The 25,132-nt window shown below is 43.8% G+C and overlaps 1 protein-coding gene across 2 annotated transcripts in view; it reads right to left on the reverse strand.

Annotated features, from left to right (window-relative positions):
• The window catches only part of LOC110489376 (sorting nexin-13), a 53,354-nt gene extending 28,438 nt beyond the window's left edge, over window positions 1-24,916 (reverse strand). The window contains exons 1-7 of one of the 2 annotated variants that reach the window (XM_090227532.1): window positions 24,711-24,916; window positions 8,827-8,939; window positions 8,197-8,299; window positions 7,625-7,714; window positions 2,080-2,201; window positions 1,191-1,303; window positions 939-1,043 (exon numbers count right to left, since the gene is read on the reverse strand). In XM_090227532.1, coding sequence (XP_090083658.1) covers window positions 939-1,043; window positions 1,191-1,303; window positions 2,080-2,201; window positions 7,625-7,714; window positions 8,197-8,299; window positions 8,827-8,939; window positions 24,711-24,722 — 658 coding nt within the window. In that variant the 5' untranslated portion in view covers window positions 24,723-24,916. The remainder of the gene's footprint in view (window positions 1-938; window positions 1,044-1,190; window positions 1,304-2,079; window positions 2,202-7,624; window positions 7,715-8,196; window positions 8,300-8,826; window positions 8,940-24,710) is intronic. The other variant, XM_090227533.1, reaches the window with a different exon arrangement.
• Window positions 24,917-25,132: the final 216 nt, after the last annotated feature.

Genomic DNA, 25,132 nt, shown 5'->3' on the forward strand with positions numbered 1-25,132 from the left:
AGCTAGAATCTTACTACACTAGCTAGCTACCTTGAGGGGGTATTTATTCAGCATGGAGTGTGTGAACTGGTGTTGGGTTAGCATCGCTTTTGTTTCATACGGAGACTGGCTCAGCTAACAAGAAAAATAGTAATACACATAATACTGATTCTACAACCACAATACTCCCTAGATATATGTAGAATTAGGTAGTTAAGACTTAAAGAAAATGTCAAAATTGGCTACCGTTTATAGCTTTTAGTAAAATTAACTCTGACTCACCTTGGTAACATTTTCAGAATTTATGACGGCGTATTGCAGCCAAACTACTTTTTTAATCTATCCCATGAGTGTTTGCAAGTTATCAGCCAGATCACAGCACGACGCCGTCTGCAATCTGACGTAAGACAATGAGGTTTACCGATTAAATTATTGGCGAATATATAGTGTTAAACTTTTTCTTTCTATTTAAAAACACACGCAGGAGTTCCAAATGCCTTGTCGAGGTGCAACGTGTGAACCTCCCTCGTTCTTCCGGGTGTGTGTGTGTGTGTGTGTGTACCTTCTTCATCCTTCAGGGTGTGTGTGTGTGTGTGTGTACCTTCTTCATCCTTCAGGGTGTGTGTGTGTGTGTGTGTGTGTACCTTCTTCATCCTTCAGGGTGTGTGTGTGTGTGTGTACCTTCTTCATCCTTCAGGGTGTGTGTGTGTGTGTGTGTGTGTGTACCTTCTTCATCCTTCAGGGTGTGTGTGTGTGTGTGTACCTTCTTCATCCTTCAGTGTGTGTGTACCTTCTTCATCCTTCAGTGTGTGTGTGAGTGTGTGTACCTTCATCCTTCAGGGTGTGTGTGTGTGTGTGTGTACCTTCTTCATCCTTCAGGGGGTGTGTGTACCTTCTTCATCCTTCAGGGTGTGTGTGTGTGTGTGTGTACCTTCATCCTTCAGGGTGTGTGTGTGTACCTTCTTCATCCTTCAGGGAGGTGCAGACCACGTCTCTACAGATGTTCCTCTCCATCTCCACCTCCGCCTCAAAGAATGACTCCACCATCTCCTCCGACAAGTCCCCTAGAAACACACCACATCCTCATCATCACAATCGTAAACATCACCATATTCACAATCATCCACGACATCTTCGTAATAATCATCATCATGTCTGAGAGAGAAAGCGAGTGTGAGTGAGTGAGTAAGTGAGTGTGTGTGTGACCTTACTCTGTTTACTGTCCTCCAGTCTGTCCTGGGCCTTTCTGAAGACTCGAAGGTGAGTAGCGAAGTCATCCACCAGTCTGGTGGTCAGATAAGGCTGCCAGTCCACCTCTTTAGACCTGTATAACAGTGTGGTAACACAGTAGTAATAGGCTAGTTATGATGCAGTAATTAAGTAGTAGACTACTTAATGCAGTAGAGTAGTAATAGAATACAAAGCAGTAGACTAGTTAAAGCATTAATTGAGCAGTAATAGACTAGTTATAGAGCAGTAATAGACTAGTTATAGAGCAGTAATAGACTAGTTATAGAGCAGTAATAGACTAGTTATAGAGCAGTAATAGACTAGTAATAGAGCAGTAATAGACTAGTTATAAAGCAGTAATATACTAGTTAGAGTAGTAGACTAGTTATAGAGCAGTAATAGACTAGTTATTTTTTAAAATCTTTATTTAACCAGGCAAGTCAGTTAAGAACAAATTCTTATTTTCAATGACGGCCTAGGAACAGTGGGTTAACTGCCTGTTCAGGGGCAGAACAACAGATTTGTACCTTGTCAGCTCGGGGATTCGAACTTGCAACCTTTCGGTTACTAGTCCAACGCTCTAACCACTAGGCTACCTGCCGTCCCTACACTCTAACCACTAGGCTACCTGCCGTCCCTACACTCTAACCACTAGGCTACCTGCCGTCCCTACACTCTAACCACTAGGCTACCTGTCGCCACAGTAATAGTTAGCCATAATTGAGTAGTAAACTTATAATGCAGTAGAGTGGTAATAGACTACATAAAACCGTAATAGCCTAGTTAGACTAGTTAGAAAAGTAATAGACTAGTTAAAATGCAGTAATAGAGTAGGTATAAAGCAGTAATGTAGTTGTAATAGAATATTACCGAGTGGAGAACTGTACCAGAGCATTCTGGACCGTCTGTCTGATTTCCAGCAGAAAAGAATCATCCTCACTCAGAGTGTAATACCAGTACTGGATATAATCTCTCAAAGCAAACTGGATGACCTGGAGAGAGAGAGGGAGGGAGAGAGTGTGTGAGAGAAAGAGTGAGAAACAGGCCAGTCCTTATTGTTGCTGAGAACTCCATGTTCATTTTACTAGAGCTGAGCGATACGAGGGGAAAAAAATCCATATGCAGGGAGCACCATAATTCATTGGACAGTGACCATTTTTTTTTTTACATTTTGGTTCTGTACTCTAGCACTTTGAGTTTGGAAGGATACAATGACAACGAGGCTGAAGTGCAGACTGTCAGCTTTAATTTAAGGGTATTTTCATACATATCGGATGAACCGTTTAGAAGTTATAGAAGCTCATAACTTCATTGCCATTGTATCCTTCCAAACTCAAAGTGCTAGAGTGCAGAACCAAAATAACACAAAAAAATGGTCACTGTCCAATGAATCATGGTGCTCACTGTAGACGCTGTTTTACGGACTCCTGATAAATTCAACCATTTTGTGTGTTTCTTTGATGCTCATCTTATAAAAAGGAAAACTCCAAACAAACGCTATCTTTTGGTATTTGTTTCATTAGTCCATTGTTGATATAGTCCCAAAATGTTTGGCATGTCAGCAATCAAGTTTCAAATATATATATATAACCTTCAAAATACAGAAATACAGCCGGTATGATTCATTTTGCATTATATGATGCCAACTCCACCATACCGGCTGTATTCTGAAAGTTTTAAATCTTGAAAATGTCTCTGCCATCACATCTTATGACCCGAAAAAGGCTTCTGGACATCAGAACAGCGATCACGAACCTCGAAGATGTCTACTTCAACGAGTGGGCAGCCCTGGACATTCTGCTTACTCCGGACCATGCCCTAATCGCCAGGACTCAAAGACTCCCAAGACTATCCTATCAACGGGACCTGAAGAACTGTAATATTCTGTGATTCTCGTAGTCTTGGCTGAACAAGAACATGGGATAATATATACCCGTTTCTTCATGCATGGTCTCAACCAGACAGCAGCCTCGGGTAAGACTAAGTGGGGAGGGGTGTTTCTTCATGCATGGTCTCAACCAGACAGCAGCCTCGGGTAAGACTAAGTGGGGAGGGGTGTTTCTTCATGCATGGTCTCAACCAGACAGCAGCCTCGGGTAAGACTAAGTGGGGAGGGGTGTTTCTTCATGCATGGTCTCAACCAGACAGCAGCCTCGGGTAAGACTAAGTGGGGAGGGGTGTTTCTTAATGCATGGTCTCAACCAGACAGCAGCCTCGGGTAAGACTAAGTGGGGAGGGGTGTTTCTTCATGCATGGTCTCAACCAGACAGCAGCCTCGGGTAAGACTAAGTGGGGAGGGGTGTTTCTTAATGCATGGTCTCAACCAGACGGCAGCCTCGGGTAAGACTAAGTGGGGAGGGGTGTTTCTTCGTTAAGAGCAGCTGGTGTACGACCTCTAATGTTAAGGAAGTCTCACGTTTTTACTTGCTATAATACCTGATGATAAGCTGCAGACCATACGATTTACCAAGAGAGTTTACAGCTATATATATATATATATATATATATATATATATATATATATATATATATATATATATATATATATATATATATATATATATATATATATATATATATTTTTTTTTTTTGTTTGTACCGGTCCATTTATTATCACAAACAGATGCAGGCACTAAACGAGCTGTATAGACGGGGTTGGTTGTTTATCAACAAATCCGACACATGCGCAACTATGGGGCAAAACAGTCAGGTTGGTAGACTTGACAACATGTAAGCTATATTTTGTCTCCATTGTTTATTGAAAACATGAATAAATGTGCTGAATTAGCACTTTTTGTCTCTGAAATACAGCAACATTTTGCCATGTTAGCATTGACATGAAATCAGTAGTGAAACACCTCAAAACTAGACATTGTATCTAGAACAAGATGAAACGAGCTGAAATGAGTCACGATTCCCCACATGTCCTGTTTCTTGTCATTCTTGCTAGCAATCTGGCAATCCAGAATCACAACAACATGCTGACTTCTGCCCCATGGAAGTGGGCACATCATTTGTGACATTGTCAGCTAACCAATCTATAGTGCGTTAAAGGGGAAGGAAAACACTAGTCTTTAGAACGCCAGCTAACTCTAAATCTAACCCATCTATGAGGCCTTAAAGGGGAAGGGAAACACTAGGCTTTAGAACACCAGCTAACTCTAAATCGAACCCATCTATGAGGCCTTAAAGGGGAAGGGAAACACTAGGCTTTAGAACGCCAGCTAACTCTAAATCTAACCCATCTATGAGGCCTTAAAGGGGAAGGGAAACACTAGGCTTTAGAATGCCAGCTAACTCTAAATCTAACCCATCTATGAGGCCTTAAAGGGGAAGGGAAACACTAGGCTTTAGAATGCCAGCTAACTCTAAATCTAACCCATCTATGAGGCCTTAAAGGGGAAGGGAAACACTAGGTTTTAGAAAGCAGGCTAAAAGGAACTGTATATCGAACCCATCTATAAGCAAACAAGAAAATACACATCCACACACTTCTCGTGGCCGGTGATTTTAAGGCAGGGAAACCGAAATCCGTTTTACCTCATTTTTACCAGCATGTCACCAAGTATAGGCGACAAAACTCTAGATCACCTTTACTCCACACACAGAAACACATACAAGGCTCTCCCTCACATTCCCTTTGGCAAATCTGACCATAACTCTATCCTCCTGATTACTGCTTACAAGCAAAAACAGGAAGTACCAATGATGCGCTCAATACGGAAGTGGTCCGATGAAGCGGTTGCTAAGCTACAGGACTGTTTCACTAGCACAGACTGGAATATGTTCCGGGATTCATCTGATAACATTGAGGAGTTTACCACATCAGTCACCGGCTTCATTAATATGTGCATCCACGACGTCATCCCCACAGTGACCGTACGTACATATCCCAACCAGAGGTCATGGATTACAGGCAACATCCGCACTGAGCTAAACGCTAAAGCAGGGTTGCCCAACCCTCTGGCTGGAGAACTACCATCCTGTGGGTTTTCAGTCCAACCCTAATTTAACACACCTGATTTTACTAATTAGCTACTCAACAAGACCTTAACTAGCTGAATCCGATATGCTAAATTGGGTTGGACTGAAAACCTACAGGACAGTAGATCTCCAGGAAGAGGGTTGGACTGAAAACCTACAGGACAGTAGATCTCCAGGAAGAGGGTTAGGCAGCCCTGGGATAGAGCTACCACTTTCAAGGAGTGGGACACTAATCTGGATGCTTATGAGAAATCCCACTATGACCTCCGACGAGCCATCAAACAGGCAAAGCATCAATACAGGACTAAGACTGAATCCTACTACACTGGCTCTGACAATTGTCGGACATGGCAGGGTTTGGAACTATCAGGGATTGGCAGGGTTTGGAACTATCATTACAAAGAGAAACCTATCTGGAAGCTGCCCAGTGACGCGAGCCTACCAAATGAGCTTAATGCCTTCTATGCTCACTTCGAGGCAAGCAAAAATGAACCAAGCATGAGAGCACCAGCTGTTCTGGACAACTGTGTGATCGCACTCTCTGTAGCCGATGCGAGTAAAACATTTAAACAGCTTAACAGACGCGAAGACAGATGGATTACCAGGACATGTACTCAGGGCATGCACTAATCAGCTGGTAAGTGTATTCACTGACATTTTCAACCTCTCCCTGAACCAGTCTGTAATAACTAAGTTTCAAGTAGACCACCACAGACCCTGTGCCCAATAACGCCAAGGTAACCTGTCTAAATGACTATCGCCCCGTAGCACTCACATCTGTAGCCAGCAAGTGCTTTGAAAGGCTGGTCATGGCTCATAACACCATCTCAGACACCCTGGACCCACTCATATTTGCATACAGCCCCAACAGATCCACAGATGACGCAATCTTTATTGTAGTCCACACAGCTCTCTCCCACCTGGATAAGAGGAACACCTATGTGAAAATGCTGTTCATTGACTACAGCTCAGTGTTCAACACCATAGTGCCTTCCATCACTAAGCTCAGGTCCCTGGGACTAAACACCTCCCTCTGCAACTGGATCCTGGACTTCCTGACAGGACTCGCCCAGGTGGTGAGGGTAGGCAACAACACAGCCACATTGACCCTCAACACAGGGGCACCTCAGGGGTGTGTGCTTAGTTCCCTCCTGTATTCCTTGTTCACCCACGACTGCGTGGCCACGCACGATTCCCAACACCATCATTAAGTTTGCTGACGAAACGACGGTGGTATGCCTGATCACCATCGATGATGAGACAGTTTTTTTTCTGGGCCTGAACATACTTATAATTTGTAGACTGCAAATTGACCGCAAGAAGCCCAAACAGATATGACTAAAACAATAATTTCAAACCTTGCTTACATTTGCATACAATCACGTCACTATTATGCGTAGGAATACTTGGGAACAGACTTACAAAAAGTGTGGTGCCAAGACAACGACCTTTCCCTCAACGTCAGCAAGACAAAGAAGCTGATGGTGGACTACAGGAAATGGAGGGCCAAGCACACCTCCATCCACATTGATGGGACTGTGGTGGAGCGGGTTGAGAACTTCAAGTTCCTTTGTATGTTACTATTGATTTAGCATGGTCCACACACACACCAACCCAAATCGTAAAGAGGGCAAAACAACACCACTGAAGAGATTTGGAATGAGGCCTCAGATCCTCAAAAAGTTCTACAGCTGCACCATTGAGAGCATCTTGACAGGCTGCATCGCCGCTTGGTATGGCAACTGCTTGGCATCCGACCACAAGGTGCTAGAGAACAGCCTAGTGTGTACGGCCCAGTACATCACTGGGGCCGAGCTCCCTGCCATCCAGGACCTCTATAGCAGGCAGTGTAGACTCCAGCCACCCAAGTCATAGACTGTTCTCTCTGCTACCGCACGGCAAGAGGTACCGCTGCACCAAGTCTGGAACCAACAGGAAGGACCCTGAACAGATTCTACCCTCAAGCCATAACAATATTAAATAGTTAACCAAATAGTTAGCCGGACTATCTGCATTGACCCCCCTTTTGCACTTGATTTAATTTTTGCGTTGAAAAAAGGTCATTTTCAGAAACAGTCATATGCTTGTACGTCTCAGAATGCATCTCTCCCTCCTCCATGTCACAGTGGGGAGAAGGAGTGAGAGTCAGCAGCCGATAGTGAAACAGGGACAGGGCGGATACTTTAATAGCCGAAATCAGCGTAACGCATAGGCTACTAACGATGACCAAATCATGTTTTTAGAACAATCAATCTACAAGAACGGAAATGACAGACGTAAGCACAAAATCAACCCTCTATCCAACGTGGTCGGATAGAGAAGAAGAAGAAGCTAGTAAGCAGACAGTGACTCATCAGGCCGTGTCATCACTGTGCTCCCTCACTGTTTGGTTTCACACACCCATTCTTCATCCTTCTGTTGAGTCACTAACCTGTTGAAGAGGCTCGTCTATGTAGTTGGAGCCAGTCAGTCTCCTGTCTATCTGTATAGGCTTCGGCTCCAGTCTCATCTCATCCAATGTCTGGGTGAGGGGAGAGAGGGAGAAGGGATAGTTATGCGCGCGTGTGTGTGTGTGTATGCGCGTGTGGATCCTACCTTCAGTATACCCGTTTGTGTGTGTGTGTGTGTGTGTGTGTGTGGATCCTACCTTCAGTATACCCGTTTGTGTGTGTGTGTGTGTGTGTGTGTGTATGTGCGTGTGGATCCTACCTTCAGTATACCCGTTTGTGTGTGTGTGTGTGTGTGTGTGTGGATCCTACCTTCAGTATACCCGTTTGCGTGTGTGTGTGTGTGGATCCTACCTTCAGTATACCCGTTTGTGTGTGTGTGTATGCGCGTGTGGATCCTACCTTCAGTATACCCGTGTGTGTGTGTGCGCGCGCGTGGATCCTACCTTCAGTATACCCGTTTGTGTGTGTGTGTATGCGCGTGTGGATCCTACCTTCGGTATACCCGTTTGTGTGTGTGTGTGTGTGCGCGTGCGCGCGTGTGTGTGGATCCTACCTTCAGTATACCCGTTTGCGTGGCAGGAAGATAGGAGTGTTCACACCTCTCTAGATGTCTTTCTGAGTTGGTTTTCCCAAACAACAGAGTGACCACAAAACCACTGGTGAGGAGAGAAGGGGGGGTGAGGAGAGAAGGGGGGGTGAGGTGAGGAGAGAGGAGAGGTGAGGAGAGGAGAGGTGAGGAGAGAGGAGAGGTGAGGAGAGAGGAGAGGTGAGGTGAGAAGAGAAGGGGGGGTGAGGTGAGGTGAGGAGAGGAGAGGTGAGGAGAGAAGGGGGGGTGAGGTGAGGTGAGGAGAGGTGAGGAGGTGAGGAGAAGAGGTGAGGAGAAGAGGTGAGGAGAAGAGGTGAGGAGAAGAGGTGAGGAGAAGAGGTGAGGAGAAGAGGTGAGGAGAAGAGGGGGAGAGGGAGGGTGAGGGCGAAGGGAGGGTGAGGGCGAAGGGAGGGTGAGGGCGAAGGGAGGGTGAGGGCGATGGGAGGGTGAGGGCGATGGGAGGGTGAGGGCGAAGGGAGGGAGGAAAGGAGAAGGGAGAGAACAAGTAAACCAGATTTTAAGACAACAAAGACATCCCATTTCATATGAACATCTATAAATGACTTTATAACTGAAAAACTCGTTGTACACACTCACCCTCCTACGAAGCAGAAGATATAGAAGGCCAGGTAGAAGACAGCGAAGGGTCCAAAAGTGATGAGGAACAGCACCACTCCTAGACCCCCCCATCCCCACACAGACAGACTGGCCTACAGAGAGACACAAAGAAACTAATTCACTTTTGTTTATTAGCTATTTCACTTGCAATGTAAACGTGTTTCCCATGACAATGCAGCCCTTTGAAATGAGAGCGTGTGCGAGAGAGAGAGCGAGTGAGTGAGTGAGTGAGCACAGGAGAGCGTGTGAGTGGGTTCACGTATAGTAACAAATCAGCAACAATATCACATTTTAGCTACATAACACTAAAGAAAGTCAGATGGAATGTGATAGAGAGAGAAAGAGGGGGGGAGAGGAGAGAGATGGGGGAGAAGGGAGAGAGAGAGGGGGGAGAGGGGAGAGAGATAGAGAGTTCCTCATCTTCAGGTTTCCTGGTATTGTCAGAGCAGGAAACAAAGAAATTCTAACTGCTGACCTCACCGCTAATGGCGTTAGCTCTCTCACTGCATCCTAACCCAGGCTCACGCTAACAAGCTAACTGCTAATGCTATGTCTAGCATTGCAACCTGTGACCCAGTCTCAAGCTAACAAACTGCTAATGCTATCCTAGCGTTCTCCCTGCATTCCGACCTCGTCTCACACAGCCTACAGTACAGGCTAACACTAGCAAGCTAATGCTAGCAGACAGTCTACGTAACCCAGTCTCCAGCCAATACTGGCACATATCATACATGCTAACAACCTACAATGAGTTAATTCATTACCTCGGGTGATTAGCCTACATCTGAGAGATTCTTCAGGCTATGTGAAAGACAGCCAGGCTAACAGCCTACAGTGAGTTAATTCATTACCTCGGGTGATTAGCCTACATCTGAGGGATCATTCAGGCTACGTGAAAGACAGCCAGGCTAACAGCTAAAGCTGGTCCCAAATCTATTCTGCATGAGGATTGTCTTCCAGAGGCTCTAAATTAGTTTAGTTTACATTCATTTTTTAGTTGACATTATTCTGATAGTTTTCTGTGAGAGGTAAACGTTCCAGGAGTGCTAGATGAGGTGATGAGGTGATACGGGGGCAGCAGGTAGCCTAGTGGTTAGAGCGCTGGACTAGTAACTGAAAGGTTGCTAGATCTAATCCCAGCACTGACAAGGTAAAACAATATGTTGTTCTGCCCCTGAGCAAGGCAGTTAACCCACTGTTCCTAGGCTGTCATTGAAAATAAGAATTTGTTCTTAACTGACTTGCCTAGTTAAATATATATATATATTTTTTTTTTTTTTTTTTTTTTTTTTTTTTTTTAAATACGGGTGAGACAGGTGTGTGTGTGTGTTTTGTTTCACCTTAATTTAACCAGGTAGGCCAGTTGAGAACAAGTTCTCATTTACAACTGCGACCTGGCCAAGATAAAGCGAAACAGTGTGACAAAAACAGAGTTACACATGGGATAAACAAACGTACAGTCAATAACACAGTAGATAAGTCTAAATATACTGTGTGCAAATGTAGTGAGATTAGGGAGGTACGGCAATAAATAGACCATAGTGGCAAAATAATTACAATTTAGCATTAAACACTGGAGTGATATATGTGCAGATGATGTGCAAGTAGAGACACTGGGGTGCAAAAGAGCAAAGAAAAAGACAATATGCGGATGACGTAGTTGGGTGGGCTATTTACAGATGGGCTATGTACAGGTACAGCGATCGGTTAGCTGCTCTGAAAGCTGATGCTTAAAGTTAGTGAGGGAGATATAAGTCTTCAGCTTCAGTGGTTTTTGCAATTGGTTCCAGTCATTGGCAGCATAGAACTGGAAGGAAAGGCAGCCAAAGGAGGTGTTGGCTTTGGGGATGACCAGTGAAATATACCTGCTGGAGTGCGTGCTACGGGTGGGTGTTGCTATGGTGACCAGTGAGCTGAGATAAGGCGGGGCTTTACCTATCAAAGACTTGTAGATGACCTGAAGCCAGTGGGTTTGGCGACGAATATGTAGCGAGGGCCAGCCAACGAGAGCATACAGGTCACAGTGGTAGGTGGTATATGAGGCTTTGGTGACAAAACAGATGGCACTGTGATAAACTACATCCAGTTTGTTGAGTAGAGTGTCAGGGGCTATTTTGTAAATGACATCTCCAAAGTCAAGGATCGGTAGGATAGTCAGTTTTACGAGGGTATGCTTGGCAGCATGAGTGAAGGGTTAGGGTTAGTTGCTTTGTTGCGAAATAGGAAGAAGATTCTAGTATTAATTTTGAATTGGAGATGCTTAAATGTGAGTCTGGAAGAAGAGTTTACAGTCTAAACCAGCAAGAGCGATATCATTGATGTATACAGAGAAAAGAGTCGGCCCGAGAATTGAACTCTGTGGCACCCCCATAGAGACTGCCAGAGTTCCGGACAACAGGCCCTTCGATTTGCCACACTGAACTCTGAGAAGTAGTTGGGGAACCAGGCGAGGCAGTCATTTGAAGGCAAGGGTGTTGAGTCTGCCGATAAGAATGCGGTGATTGACGTAGGTGAAGGCCTTGGCCAGGTCGATGAAGATGGCTGCACAGTACTGTCTTTTATCGATGGCGGTTATGATATAGTTTAGAACCTTGAGCGTGGCTGAGGTGCACCTATGACCAGCTCGGAAACTAGATTGCATAGCGGATAAGGTACGGTGGGACTCAAAATGGTCGGGCTTGGGCAAGTTGCTATGGGGGGTTGTTACGCACGCCTCTTGGAAGAGGGAACGCAACCCCCTGCTATACTCAACTCCCCGTGGAGTGAAAGAGGCATGAGAGATTGTAGGTGCGGATAAGGATGACAGATGCAGAGAATATTACCGTTTACTGGGAACGGTAACACGGTAATGTGGGGGAAAGGGGCTAGATGGAACCAAAGCAAAGAAAGTAAAAGTCCTCTCTCATACCTTACCTGCCTACCCACCACTTACCTAACCTTAATGCCACCTGGCGCGCTAACCAAAATACAGGGGGTGGTCCGCCCAGGTCTTACCTAGTGTGCATAGACAGAGTACATACTACGGGTATATATGTGGCCGCAGGCCTCTTCCTAAGCACTCCCAAGGTGTCTTTCCCTTCCCCCCTGGGAACAAACACAGAATAATTACTAACTTAAAGTGAACCATTTCAATAATCAAAAACACTGTGTAGCGGCTACAAAATATATATATTTTTTGTTCCGGTCCATTTATTATCACAAGCAGATGCAGGCACTAAACGAGCTGTATAGACGGGTTGGTTGTTTATCAACAAATCCGACACATGCGCAACTATGGGGCAAAACAGTCAGGTTGGTAGACTTGACAACAAAACGGTCTCTGAGCAACAACCAACACAGGACATCCAGGAAGCTCCCTCTCCTAACAAAGGAACACCGGCTTTTCAAGCTGCAGAAGGAGTCGGTAATTGCCGACAGTTGTATACCCTAATGAGAGGGCGGAATCAGAGCTCCAATCTGCAATGGAGCCCGACTAATCAGCTGCTTGGGGGAATCCAGGAAGCCATTTCCTGAAATACACACATACTTTTTACATTGAAGGCAAACAGTAAATTCCACTATTTTGCCTAATCCTTATCGTGGCTAGCTTCACAACACATAACCCAGTCCAGTCGAGCCTCACTAGCTGGCTGCTTATAACATTAGCTTAGGGCAACAGGGTTAAGTAGCTGGCTTGCTATTTATTTTCATGAGCTAAAGTTCAATAAGCGAACAACAAGTGTAAGCCTTTTTGTGAACTAAACGTGCAAACAAAAAGTAGGTCTTTGGACATAAATTATGGACTTTATCGAACAAAACAAACATCTATTGAGGAAATAGGATTCCTGGGAGTGCATTGCGATGAAGATCATCAAAGGTAAGGGAATATTTATAATGCTATTTCTGACTTCTGTTGACTCCACAACATGGCGGGTATCTGTATGGCTTGGTGCCTGAGCGCTGTACTCAAATTATTGCATGGTGTGCTTTTTCCGTAAATCTTTTTTGAAATTTGACACAGCGGTTGCATTATGGAGAAGTATATTTTTAATTCCATGCATAACACTTGTATTTTCATCAACATTTATGATGAGTATCTCTGTAAATTGATGTGGCTCTCTGCAAAATCACCGGATGTTTTGGAGGCAAAACATTACTGAACATAACGCACCAATGTAAACAGATTTTTGGATATAAATATGAACTTTATCGAACAAAACATACATGTATTGTGTAACATGAAGTCCTATGAGTGTCATATGATGAAGATCATCAAAGGTTAGTGATTCATTTCATCTCTATTTCTGCTTTTTGTGACTCCTATCTTTGGCTGGAAAAATGGCTGTGCTTTGACATCGGTTAACATTGGCGTTAAACTAGACGGTCGGGCAGATACCGATCGATGTTGGCATTTTTAGCTAATGTCAGCCGATTCCAATATGTTCACCGATATATCGTGCATCCCTAACTAGAACCACAGAGTTTCTAAACACGGAGGTTCAACATTGCAAGACTTACAGGAACGCTGCAGACCAGACTGAGGTTTGGGGCTTGAGAAGTCAATGAGAGAAGTTAAAAATTATTTCTTAGTTGTTAATTTTGTCCTAATGTCAAGGCACAGCCTAGATTCCGGCCAATGTCACTCCTACTGACACTGTTACATTGTCATCAAAAATAATGTTCTACATGCGCAGTCCAGCTCGTGACGACCGTTAGACCCAATGACGTGTATCTACGCATGAAATGAACATGGAGTATTTATTTTTTTTAAAACATGTACATTTGGAAATAAATAGCGCTCCTTCTGTGCACTACCGGTAATACCGTATAACCTGGTACGGTACAGCAACAGTATGGAAAATCAGAATAACAGACAAACCTAGTCTAGAGATCATGACTCAGCGTGTTGGAACCATAGTAACAGTGTTCTAGAATGTGTTGAAACATGGCCACTCCTCTGTCACAGTAACAATAGGACCTAGTCTAAATCCTATAGACCAGTAAGTCTGAGGAGTCATAGCCGCCCACTACTACTACTGCCTGCTACTGAGAATGAACAAAAAGCCAGAACAGTGACAGACTACAAGCTACTCCAATGTACTGTATTAAATATGACTGCACCACACAATACACAAGCATGTACACACACACACGAGTATCTGTCGTCTGTTCAAAAAAAACGGTCATGTGATGGATGTATGGAATGTTTAGAGGATTCCAGAACATGGCGTCCCTGTTCCCGTCACACACACACACACACACACAGTGGATGGGTCCTGACCTTTCCAGGGGTCAGGGTGATGGTGTTGACTAATACAGCAGTATTCTAGCTATAAGCACCACAACTAGTCAAGAGCTATCAGCAGAATACTCTGAATCCTTCCAGCTTACACAGTTTTAACATCAACACCATCTGTTTCTATCAACCACACTGGACCGAGCCGGGCTATCCCCAACACAACGTTATATTACACACACACACACACAATACACACACGGGCAGCGTTTCCCCTCACTCACAGAATCCTACAGCCTTGTCAGTGTCTTCCTGCTCACACATTCACCTGAGCGTAAACAACACAATGACCAAATAACAACAGAGCAGTCTGACTTCTACAGGTCGTTGAACTTAGTGCTACAGACTTACTACATTACATTATTACACACAGGGGAATGTAAAAACACTAGCTTGCATCTGACACAGGCTAGCTAAGGGACTGGGCTGTCACTAATGGTAGGCTACATCTCAAAACGCTTATCCCAGACTAGTTCTGGTGAGAAGTAGCATACTAGTAGGCTGTCATGTGAGATGACCTAAAAACATGTCACTCTCCCTGACTGAGGAATGAAAAAGCCCGGTCACTAGTCAGAGCTTCCTACTGCTAACACCACCAGCCGGTCCAACACACATTTTTGATTGTAAGGCTCACGTGGTATTAATTTATCATCAGACAGTCAGGGTCTTTATACTGCTAACAGCAGGGATAAAGGAGGCCTCTACATATTCACGAGGTGCCTGGCTGCTAGTAGACGTCCTTGACACACACACACACACACACACACACGTGCACACACACACGTGCACGTAATGGTGTTAGCGGGCCCATATCAGCAGGCCAGTGCAAGGTTATCACAGTGTTGCCGTCACAGTGGAGCCTCCAGGGAACAGTCGCGGTCTGAATACAGGGACAGACAGGTAGTCATGATATTATTGGTGGCTAGCCTTCCATATTCTGATCGAGGCTAACCTTATCAACAGCATTAAGGGCAGACAGGTAGGGAGGGGCTAGTGTGAGAGAATTCAAATTAAAAACAGCAGCTCAGCGCGGTGAGTCAGTCATCAGCCACGACAAATCAAAAAAACAACAGAACTGTGCGTAACAATCATGTTCATGACTTCCGTGACAATGTAGGGTAGCAAGAAGATTCAGGGAAACTATTCCAACAGAAATGGGTCTGAGAAGGTTGAATAAAATGACTCAGTCAACTGTGAAGAGTCTCACCTATCTGTGGTCATGCATGGCTGCCTCGTCTCTCATACTGACACTGTATGTATAGTGTCCATCTTTCAGCTAGATAATGACAGGGCTTACTAAACCACTACAGGGTTAACTTCTAATATTTACAGGCTGAGGTAGCTGATCCACTTCTCCACTGGCTTAACACAGAGGGGATTGGTCAGTCAGTGTACAGTCCTAAATGTGTAACAGAAACAGCCCTGAGCCAAAAAGACTGAGTAGAACCTACTGTGTCAGTATGAGAGATGAGACTGCATGGCATGACCACAGATAGCTAGCTATAGGTGAGACTCTTTACAGTTGACTGAGTATTGTGGACAGAGAGGAATTTTATTCAACCTTCAACTGTTCAACAGGCTGGTGGAGACCAGAGAGGATGATACAGTTGTCTGACGTCAGAGGACGAGAGCCAACGGTTCCAAACTAGAGGTCGACCAATTATGATTTTTCAACGCCGATAACGATTATTGGAGGGCCAAAAAAAAAAAGCCGATACCGATTAAATCGGCCGATTTTTAAAAATGTAATTTGTAATAATGACAATTACAACAATACTGAATGAACACTTATTTTAACTTAATATAATACATCAATAAAATCAATTTAGCCTCAAATAAATAATGAAACATGTTCAATTTGGTTTAAATAATGCAAAAACAAAGTGTTGGAGAAGAAAGTAAAAGTGCAATATGTGCCATGTGAGAAAGCTAACGTTTCAGTTCCTTGCTCAGAACATGAGAACATATGAAAGCTGGTGGTTCCTTTTAACATGAGTCTTCAATATTCCCAGGTAAGAAGTTTTAGGTTGTAGTTATTATAGCAATTATAGGACTATTTCTCTCTATACCATTTGTATTTCATTAACCTTTGGCGATTGGATGTTCTTATAGGCACTTTAGTATTGCCAGTGTAACAGTAAAGCTTCCGTCCCTCTCCTCGCTCCTCCCTGGGCTTGAACCAGGAACACAACGACAACAGCCACCATCGAAGCAGCGTTACCCATGCAGAGCAAGGGGAACTACTCCTCCAAGTCTCAGAGCAAGTGACTTTGAAACGCTATTAGCTAACACGCTAGCCATTTCACATTGGTTACACCAGCCTCATCTTGGGAGTTGATAGGCTTGAAGTCATAAACAGCGCAATGCTTGACGCACAACGAAGAGCTGCTGGCAAAATGCACGAAAGTCCTGTTTGAATGAATGCTTACGAGCCTGCTGCTGCCTACCACAGCTTAGTCAGACTCATCTATCAAATCATAAACTTAGTTATAACATAATAACACACAGAAATACGAGCCTTAGGTCATTAATATGGTCGAATCTGGAAACTATCATCTCGAAAACAAAACGTTTATTATTTCAGTGAAATACGGAACCGTTCTGTATTTTATCTAACGGGTGGCATCCATTAGTCTAAATATTCATGTTACATTGCACAACCTTCAATGTTATGTCATAATTACGTAAAATTCTGGCAAATTAGGCACATTGGAGCAACGATATGCACCGCATTGATTATATGCAACGCAGGACACGCTAGATAAACTAGTAATATCTTAACTGATTTGCCTAGTTAAATAAAGATTAAATAAAGGTGTAAAAAAAAAAAAAAAAAAATTTTTTTTTAAAAAAAGCCAAATCTGTGTCCAAAAATACAAATTTACAATTGTTATGAAAACTTCAAATCGGCCCTAATTAATCGGCCATTCCGATTAATCGGTCAACCTCTATTCCAAACGCAAGAGAAGGGTTACAAAACAAGAGCAACAGAGTTTCAAAGCTAGAATCCTTAGTCCGCAACTGGGGTTGCAAAGGGTCGAAAACTTTCCCGGAAATTTTCCATGAGAAGTTAAGCCCAGGAATTTGGGGAATTTTGCTTAAAAATTTATCAAAAAAAAGTTAGCTTATAACAGTGAACCTTTTTTTTGTGGGATACAAATAAGGCAATTCTAGGTCTTGTGGTATATTTTAGTTAAACTTATCCCCAAATAAATTGGATTTTGCAACCCTCTGCATGCACAGTGCATTCTTCCATCACATGTACAGCTGATTCTCAAGATCTTGCACACTAATGAGATACTATTGAGCCCACACTACTACACTGTCTGAGCCAAGGACTACATTTCTGGTAAATTTGGATTACAATACTGGGTGGCGTGAATATATTTTATATGACATACATTATTTTTTGTTAACTAGTAAATAGTAGCCTACAGTAAAGTGTGCTTAAATAATTTCCTACTTAACATGTACATGGAATTGTATTTGGGGTTTTTTAACTAATTTTTTTCTAATCTTTACAGGAAAATGCCATGGGAACTATCTGATGTGTGGAGACATTTCACTGCAGCTAATGTAGAAGGAAAAGCTGTGTACATTTGCAAAAACTGTGCCAAATCATATGTGCAGAATGCAACAAAGATGCAGAATCATCTGGCCAAGTGCATAAAGTTCCCTCAGCGCTCACAACAAGCAACCTCTGACAAAAGTCCCTCTACTTCTATTCGAGGTGAAAATGATGAATCAGACACCTTATCGATAGCAACAGCTCATGGTCCTCCTGGAATCAGAAGTTTTTTTGACTCAATGGAGGAACGTAGTCAGAAATGCTGATGAATGTCTTGCTCAAGCTGTGTATGCAACTAGTTCACCTCTGATGCTCACAGGCAATGTGTATTGGAAGAGATTTCTGAATGTTCCTCGCCCAGCATACAACCCTCCAACCAGACATGCTTTATCTACACATTTGCCGAATGCAGAGTTCAACAGAGTTCAAGTGAAGGTCAAGCAAATCATAGAGAAAGCAGACTTTATTGCATTCATCTCTGATGGGTGGTCAAATGTTCGTGGGCAAGGAATAATTAACTACTAATTAATCATCCACCCCTCAACCAGTATTCTACAAGAGCACAGACACAAGGGACAACAGACACACCGGTCTCTACATTGTAGATGAGCTGAAGGCAGTCAATGACCTTGGACCACAGAAGGTATTTGCACTGGTGAAAGACAATGCTGCGAACATGAAGAGTCTTGGTCTAAAGTGGAGGAGTCCTACCCTCTCATCACACCCATTGGCTGTGCTGCATATGCATTACATCTGATCCTCAAGTACATGATGGCACTGAAAATAATGGCTACACTCTACAAGAGAGCCAAGGAAATGGTTAGGTACAGTGCCTTGCGAAAGTATTCGGCCCCCTTGAACTTTGCGACCTTTTGCCACATTTCAGGCTTCAAACATAAAGATATAAAACTGTATTTTTTTGTGAAGAATCAACATCAAGTGGGACACAATCATGAAGTGGAACGACATTTATTGGATATTTCAAACTTTTTTAACAAATCAAAAACTGAAAAATTGGGCGTGCATAATTATTATGCATAATTATTATTATTGTGTATGTAAACTTCTGACCCACTGGAATTGTGATAGAGTGAATTATAAGTGAAATAATCTGCCTGTAAATTGTTGGAAAAATGACTTGTGTCATGCACAAAGTATATGTCCTAACAAACTTGCCAAAACTATAGTTTGTTAACAAGAAATTTGTGGAGTGGTTGAAAAACCGAGTTTCCATGACTCCAACCTAAGTGTATGTAAACTTCCGATTTAACTGTACAAACTGATTTTTCAAGAATATGTAACTTAGAAATCATTCATGAGTTTAGTTCAACTGTCGTACCCTATCAGTACCCAAAATATAAGTTTATAATTTTGATATCATGGATGGTCAGTCCTTGCATCCTGCACAGTCTATTCATCTGAGAATGGTTACATTTCTCCAGGCCGATCCCTCAGCTTTTTACCAAAACAGAGGTGGGGTGACCAGTTTTCAATGAAGGATTCTGGCTTTAAAACAAGAGCTGAAGGTTCCAAGCTGAAGGAGCACAAAGAATTCCTTGAAGACTGAAAAATAGTTGTCCCCGTCACATGAAATCTGACCATCAGTCAGTCTGGTTTCACTTCCCTCTGTTACCACAGCCTCTGTGACCTATGGCAGTGACTAAGGGGTTAGGCAGTGATTCATTTGTGAAGGTGCCGGAACTAAAAAGTGAGCCGAGAAGGGGGGGGGGTTGACCTGGGGGGCTCTTAGGTACCGGAATGCATGACAATAATAAATACAAATCTAAAATCCCCTTTATATAAAGCATTGCATACATAGATCATTGAAAGTGAATCTCATTCTACTCCTACGAAAGACAGATCTCGCTCTCTCACACTCACTCACACAATGGCCACACGTTGCTCTAGAGGCTACGATGTTACACAAACCATAAATACGGGCCGGCCCAAAACAAACAAATTCTTAGAATATCACGCACATTTTCACATTAAGTTGTTTAGGGGGCAGGAGAATTACAGGATAGGGTGTTTTATTTACCTCTGATTTTGTCAAAAAAAATCACATTGCAAACAGTGGAAACAGTCAAAAGAATCAAAAGAGGGGTAAGGAGTCCCTGGGGTTAGGGGTAAGAGGTCACTGGGGTTAGAGAATGCATGTTTCAACTCTGTCAGCGGCACAGCCCCCTCCACAGTGAGGAGTTACTAATGTTAGCAAGGGGTCAGGGTTTAGTGAGGGGTTAGGGTTTCGTGAGTGAGTGAGTGAGTGGTTAGGGATTAGTGAGTGAGTGAGTGAGGGGTTAGGGTTTAGTGAGTGAGTGAGGGGTTAGGGTTTAGTGAGTGAGTGAGGGGTTAGGGTTTAGTGAGTGAGAGGTTAGGGTTTAGTGAGTGAGAGGTTAGGGTTTAGTGAGTGAGGGGTTAGGGTTTAGTGAGTGAGGGGTTAGGGTTTAGTGAGTGAGTGAGTGATTGAAGGGTTAGGGTTTAGTGAGTGAGTGAGTGATGGGTTAGGGTTTAGTGAGTGAGTGAGTGAGGGGTTAGGGTTTAGTGAGTGAGTGAAGGGTTAGGGTTTAGTGAGTGAGTGAAGGGTTAGGGTTTAGTGAGTGAGTGAAGGGTTAGGGTTTAGTGAGTGAGTGAGGGGTTAGGGTTTAGTGAGTGAGTGAGGGGTTAGGGTTTAGTGAGTGAGTGAGGGGTTAGGGTTTAGTGAGTGAGTGAGGGGTTAGGGTTTAGTGAGTGAGTGGTTAGGGTTTAGTGAGTGAGTGGTTAGGGTTTAGTGAGTGAGTGGTTAGGGTTTAGTGAGTGAGTGAGTGAGGGGTTAGGGTTTAGTGAGTGAGTGAGTGAAGGGTTAGGGTTTAGTGAATGAGTGAGTGATTGATTGAAGGGTTAGGGTTTAGTGAGTGAGTGGTTAGGGTTTAGTGAGTGAGTGGTTAGGGTTTAGTGAGTGAGTGAGGGGTTAGGGTTTAGTGAGTGAGTGGTTAGGGTTTAGTGAGTGAGTGGTTAGGGTTTAGTGAGTGAGTGAGTGAATGAGGGGTTAGGGTTTAGTGAGTGAGTGAGGGGTTAGGGTTTAGTGAGTGAGTGGTTAGGGTTTAGTGAGTGAGTGGTTAGGGTTTAGTGAGTGAGTGAGTGAGGGGTTAGGGTTTAGTGAGTGAGTGAGTGAAGGGTTAGGGTTTAGTGAATGAGTGAGTGATTGATTGAAGGGTTAGGGTTTAGTGAGTGAGTGGTTAGGGTTTAGTGAGTGAGTGAGGGGTTAGGGTTTATTTAGTGAGGAATTAACTTCGCATATTAAAGCTCTCCTCTGAGAAAGTGAGTTGATATCCCAGAGAGAGGGGAGGGAGTTGGGCTGGGGGGGGGGGGGGGGGGGCCTCAGTATGATGATGTATACTGGGCTTAATGCTCATGCTTCTCCCATAGACTGTGGACTGTTAAAGCTTTCAAGGGTGACCCCAGGCTGATGCGGAGGAGCAGCTCTGATGGATTGGCACATCCCTGTCACTAAGCTTCGATTAAGACAGATGAATGAAGATTTAGCTGTGAGAGGAACACATCTCAGTGAGGATCTATATTACACTAACACCAGCTACACCACAACAACAATCTCCCTTCAGTCTGCCTGGAAACTGTGCTGTTGGGTTGTATTCCCCCGGCACGGTGGTGAAGGCCTGGAGCCACCCAAGTCTCTCTGCTACCCCACAGCAAGCGGTACTGATGCACCAAGTCTGGAACCAACAGGACCCTGAACAGCTTCGACTTCCAAGCCATAAGACCACTAAAATAGTTATTTAAAATGTTCACCGATAGCGACTATCTGCATTGACCCTTTTTGCACTAACTCTCTTGACTCATCACATACACTGCTGCTACTATTTATTATCTATCCTGTTGCCTGGTCACTTTATCCCTACCTATATGTACATACTGCATCTACCTCCATTACCTCTTACACCAGCACATCGGCTCAGGACAGATAGTCTACCACCTGTTGTTTACAAAGCACGTGACAAATAAAAATGGGATTTGATTATATGCCTCCGGAGTTCGACCCAGGTCATTGAAACAGTGACTTGTTAAGAGGGTTTGAGAAACAGAAAGGCACCCACCGCCTGTAAGAGGGTTGTGATATCTGGCACAACACCATGCTCTCCCTCTTCCATAACACCCCAAGCTAACTGGAGACAATGCGCCAGTCGGCCATAGCCTTACCTTACCTAGAGATGTCATATATAGATAGACCTGCTAGTAATCAGAGTGTTACATATTAGCAGTTACTGAGTACAAGCAGATACAGTGGAGGTATTAGATACAATCTCACAGCAGAGAGATTGTTACATAGGAGAGGGACTTTATCAGCAGATAACTAGATTAGATGAGGCCCACCACACTGGGGATACACTGGTACAGTGGGCCCACGGTTCAGTACGCATCACGGTTTGTGGGCCACGGTACAGTTTCGGTATCTTTATATTTAAGAAAAGTGTGCGCATGTATGACTCTTATACAGGGGAGGAGTTAACACGTAGCTCTTCATCTCCCGATCCAGTACACAGGTAGCTTTGAGTACACAGTGAACCGTCACAGAGAGGTAGCTTCGAGTACACAGTGAACCGTCACAGAGAGGTAGCTTCCAGTACCCAGTGAACCGTCACAGAGAGGTAGCTTCGAGTATGCAGTGAACCGTCACAGAGAGGTAGCTTCGAGTACACAGTGAACCGTCACAGAGAGGTAGCTTCGAGTACACAGTGAACCGTCACAGAGAGGTAGCTTCGAGTACACAGTGAACCGTCACAGAGAGGTAGCTTCGAGTACACAGTGAACCGTCACAGAGAGGTAGCTTCGAGTACACAGTGAACCGTCACAGAGAGGTAGCTTTGAGTTGCTCTGGAGGTCCAACTGTCAGTGGAGAGAGCTAGATAGGGTGTCTGTGTCAATTCCTTTTCAATTTCTCTCCGTGATGTTTCATAGAGTTTGGGAATTACATTGCTGCTGAAATGTGTATGGGAGGGGACATTGTAACGTGGCAACAAAAAAACTAATAAATCGGGTGTCGAAATCCAGAGTCAGTTGCCACCGAATAGGGCTGCAAATCTTTGACTATGAACACTCCCACTGCTTTCGTTTGTCGCTGGAAGGCAACAGCGAGAGCGTGTTTTCGCTCGGTGACGGCCGCGTAAATGACACTTCATGTTAGAAGTGCTTCCACTGGAGTAGCCGAACGGTGGCAAAGCAATGCCTGCAGATTGTACTCTGTTTGTTTACGGTCTTCGTACCCTCGTCATCGTACCCTCGTCATCGTAGTGAACGCTGTTCCCGCACGGCGGATTCAAAAGACGGCGGTGCTTCATCAAATTTGCTTCTCTGTCTCGCTAGCTCTCGCCATTGTCACGTTGAAGTTGAGAGAAGATTTATTTTTAGTTTCCCCCGATCTTCATGTGGCCCCTTTAGGGAGGTTTCCAACAGGTGATAATGCTTATTGCTAATAGCATACCTGATTTAAACAAATAACTGTACCAATTTGTTATAGGGCTCCTTTCTGGAGGTGGATATCATATTTTAGATGGTGTCAGTGTAGCCGATGTGAAATTGCTTGCTAGTTAGCGGTGGTGCGAGCTAAATAGCGTTTCAATCGGTGACGTCACTTGCTAGTGTAACGGATTTGAAACGGCTAGCTTAGTTAGTAGTGTGCGCTAAATAGCGTTTCAATCGGTGACGTCACTTGCTCTGAGACCTTGAAGTAGTGGTTCCCCTTGCTCTGCAAGGGCCGCGGCTTTTGTGGAGCGATGGGTAACGATGCTTCGAGGGTGACTGTTGACGTGTGCAGAGCGTCCCTGGTTCGCGCCCAGGTCGGGGCAAGGGGACGGACGTGAAGTCTATACTGTTACATCAGCATAATTTTATTTTCATTCAATTTGGAGTAGAAAGACACCAGAAGTGAGATTCTCAGTCCTTCTACCTAACTCCCCACCCCCTATGACCTTTGCCCCCCACTGCTACACATTCTGACCCTCATCTTTCATATCTGCAAGAAATAATATGTATATATATATATATATATATATATATATATATATATTATTTTATTTATTTATTTATTTATTTTTTTTTAAATACACACACTTACTGTAGCAGTTTTGAACAGATCCATACTCTGTGTGTGCCTCCAGTTGATTTACTACATACACTTCCTCCACAGTTATGCTTACACAGAGATGTTCAGAGCACGCTAGACAGCTAATTAACACAGGTGGCCGCCTCTGTCTTCCGTTGTGGGAACACTAACAATACTCCTATAAAAAGGTGTAATTTAACCTTATTTTTTTCCCCCTGATGTTTTAAAGATCTCTTCCTATGTTTACACAACCGTACAGCAAGAGATGCGTTTTAATGTTCAGAACGAGTGTCAGGATCCCCCCGGACTATAGTCCAATAGCGCTGAAGGCAGTTGGTGATGAGGTCAGTGACACACTTTGCTTCTTGAAAGTCCAATATCTTCAAAACTTGACTGCTGACATGCAAAACATTTCGGGACTGTATCAACAGTGGACTAACGATGAAAAAAAACTCCCTAAATATAGTTTGAGTGGAGTTCCCCTTTAACTAGTTAACTAGCAGGCGAAGATATGTTGCCAGGAGGCAAATAGGGCAACAGACATCGATGTTGCTAGCCAAACAACTATTTTGGGACGCGCCCATTCCATTCTCACCTGAGCTAAAGATATTATCTTGCAACGTCGTTACAACTCATGTGATCGCATAACGTCGGTTATTTAACCTAGCCAACAAGCTAATTCCAGCACAGTGTTGTCACTAAGGATAACTTCAGCTCATCGTATTAGCTGTCTAATCCTGGACTGACAAACACCGAGTTAGCAAAGAGGCTTTTTCAAAACAGACAAGTCTGTCTGTGCTCGTCTTCCTGTTTACCTGTGATCCGATGCTAAACGGTTAGCTAGCTATGTGGCTATCTAGCTGTCACCTGCCCAGGGGCAGAAAACAAACTATAGACACGCCTTTGAGCGAGTATGAACTTACCTCTGCAAACATAGTTTACAATGTTGTGGGTGTCGAGGCTTGTGCTAATCCCGCCACATTGCACGAGGCGTAACTATATGTTTTAAAAACGGTTGTATCGCCACTCTCCGTAGTATCTTCGGAGAGTCGCCATGTTGCAGCTTTATACGTCTCAGGCACCCCGTTTCTCGACGTTGCTCTCTGATTGGTTGAATTTTTTTTATGACGCATCCAACACACCGGTGAGTGGCAATGTGGTTTAATTCTATAAACGTTCTCATCTTCTTACTTTTTAAACTGCAGCTGATCCAAAAAAAACTTTCTCTGAAACACTCAAACACATAGTCGACATTTATGATGTTGAATTAAACGTGCAACGTTATCTTCGATTGTTGCTACTGTTGTGCAGCTATATGAAAAGGTAGCGTAGCCTACCTCTCAAC

Source organism: Oncorhynchus mykiss, chromosome 30, assembly GCF_057628025.1.
Source record: "Oncorhynchus mykiss isolate SJ-2025 chromosome 30, ASM5762802v1, whole genome shotgun sequence".
Taxonomy (NCBI): Eukaryota; Metazoa; Chordata; class Actinopteri; order Salmoniformes; family Salmonidae; genus Oncorhynchus; species Oncorhynchus mykiss.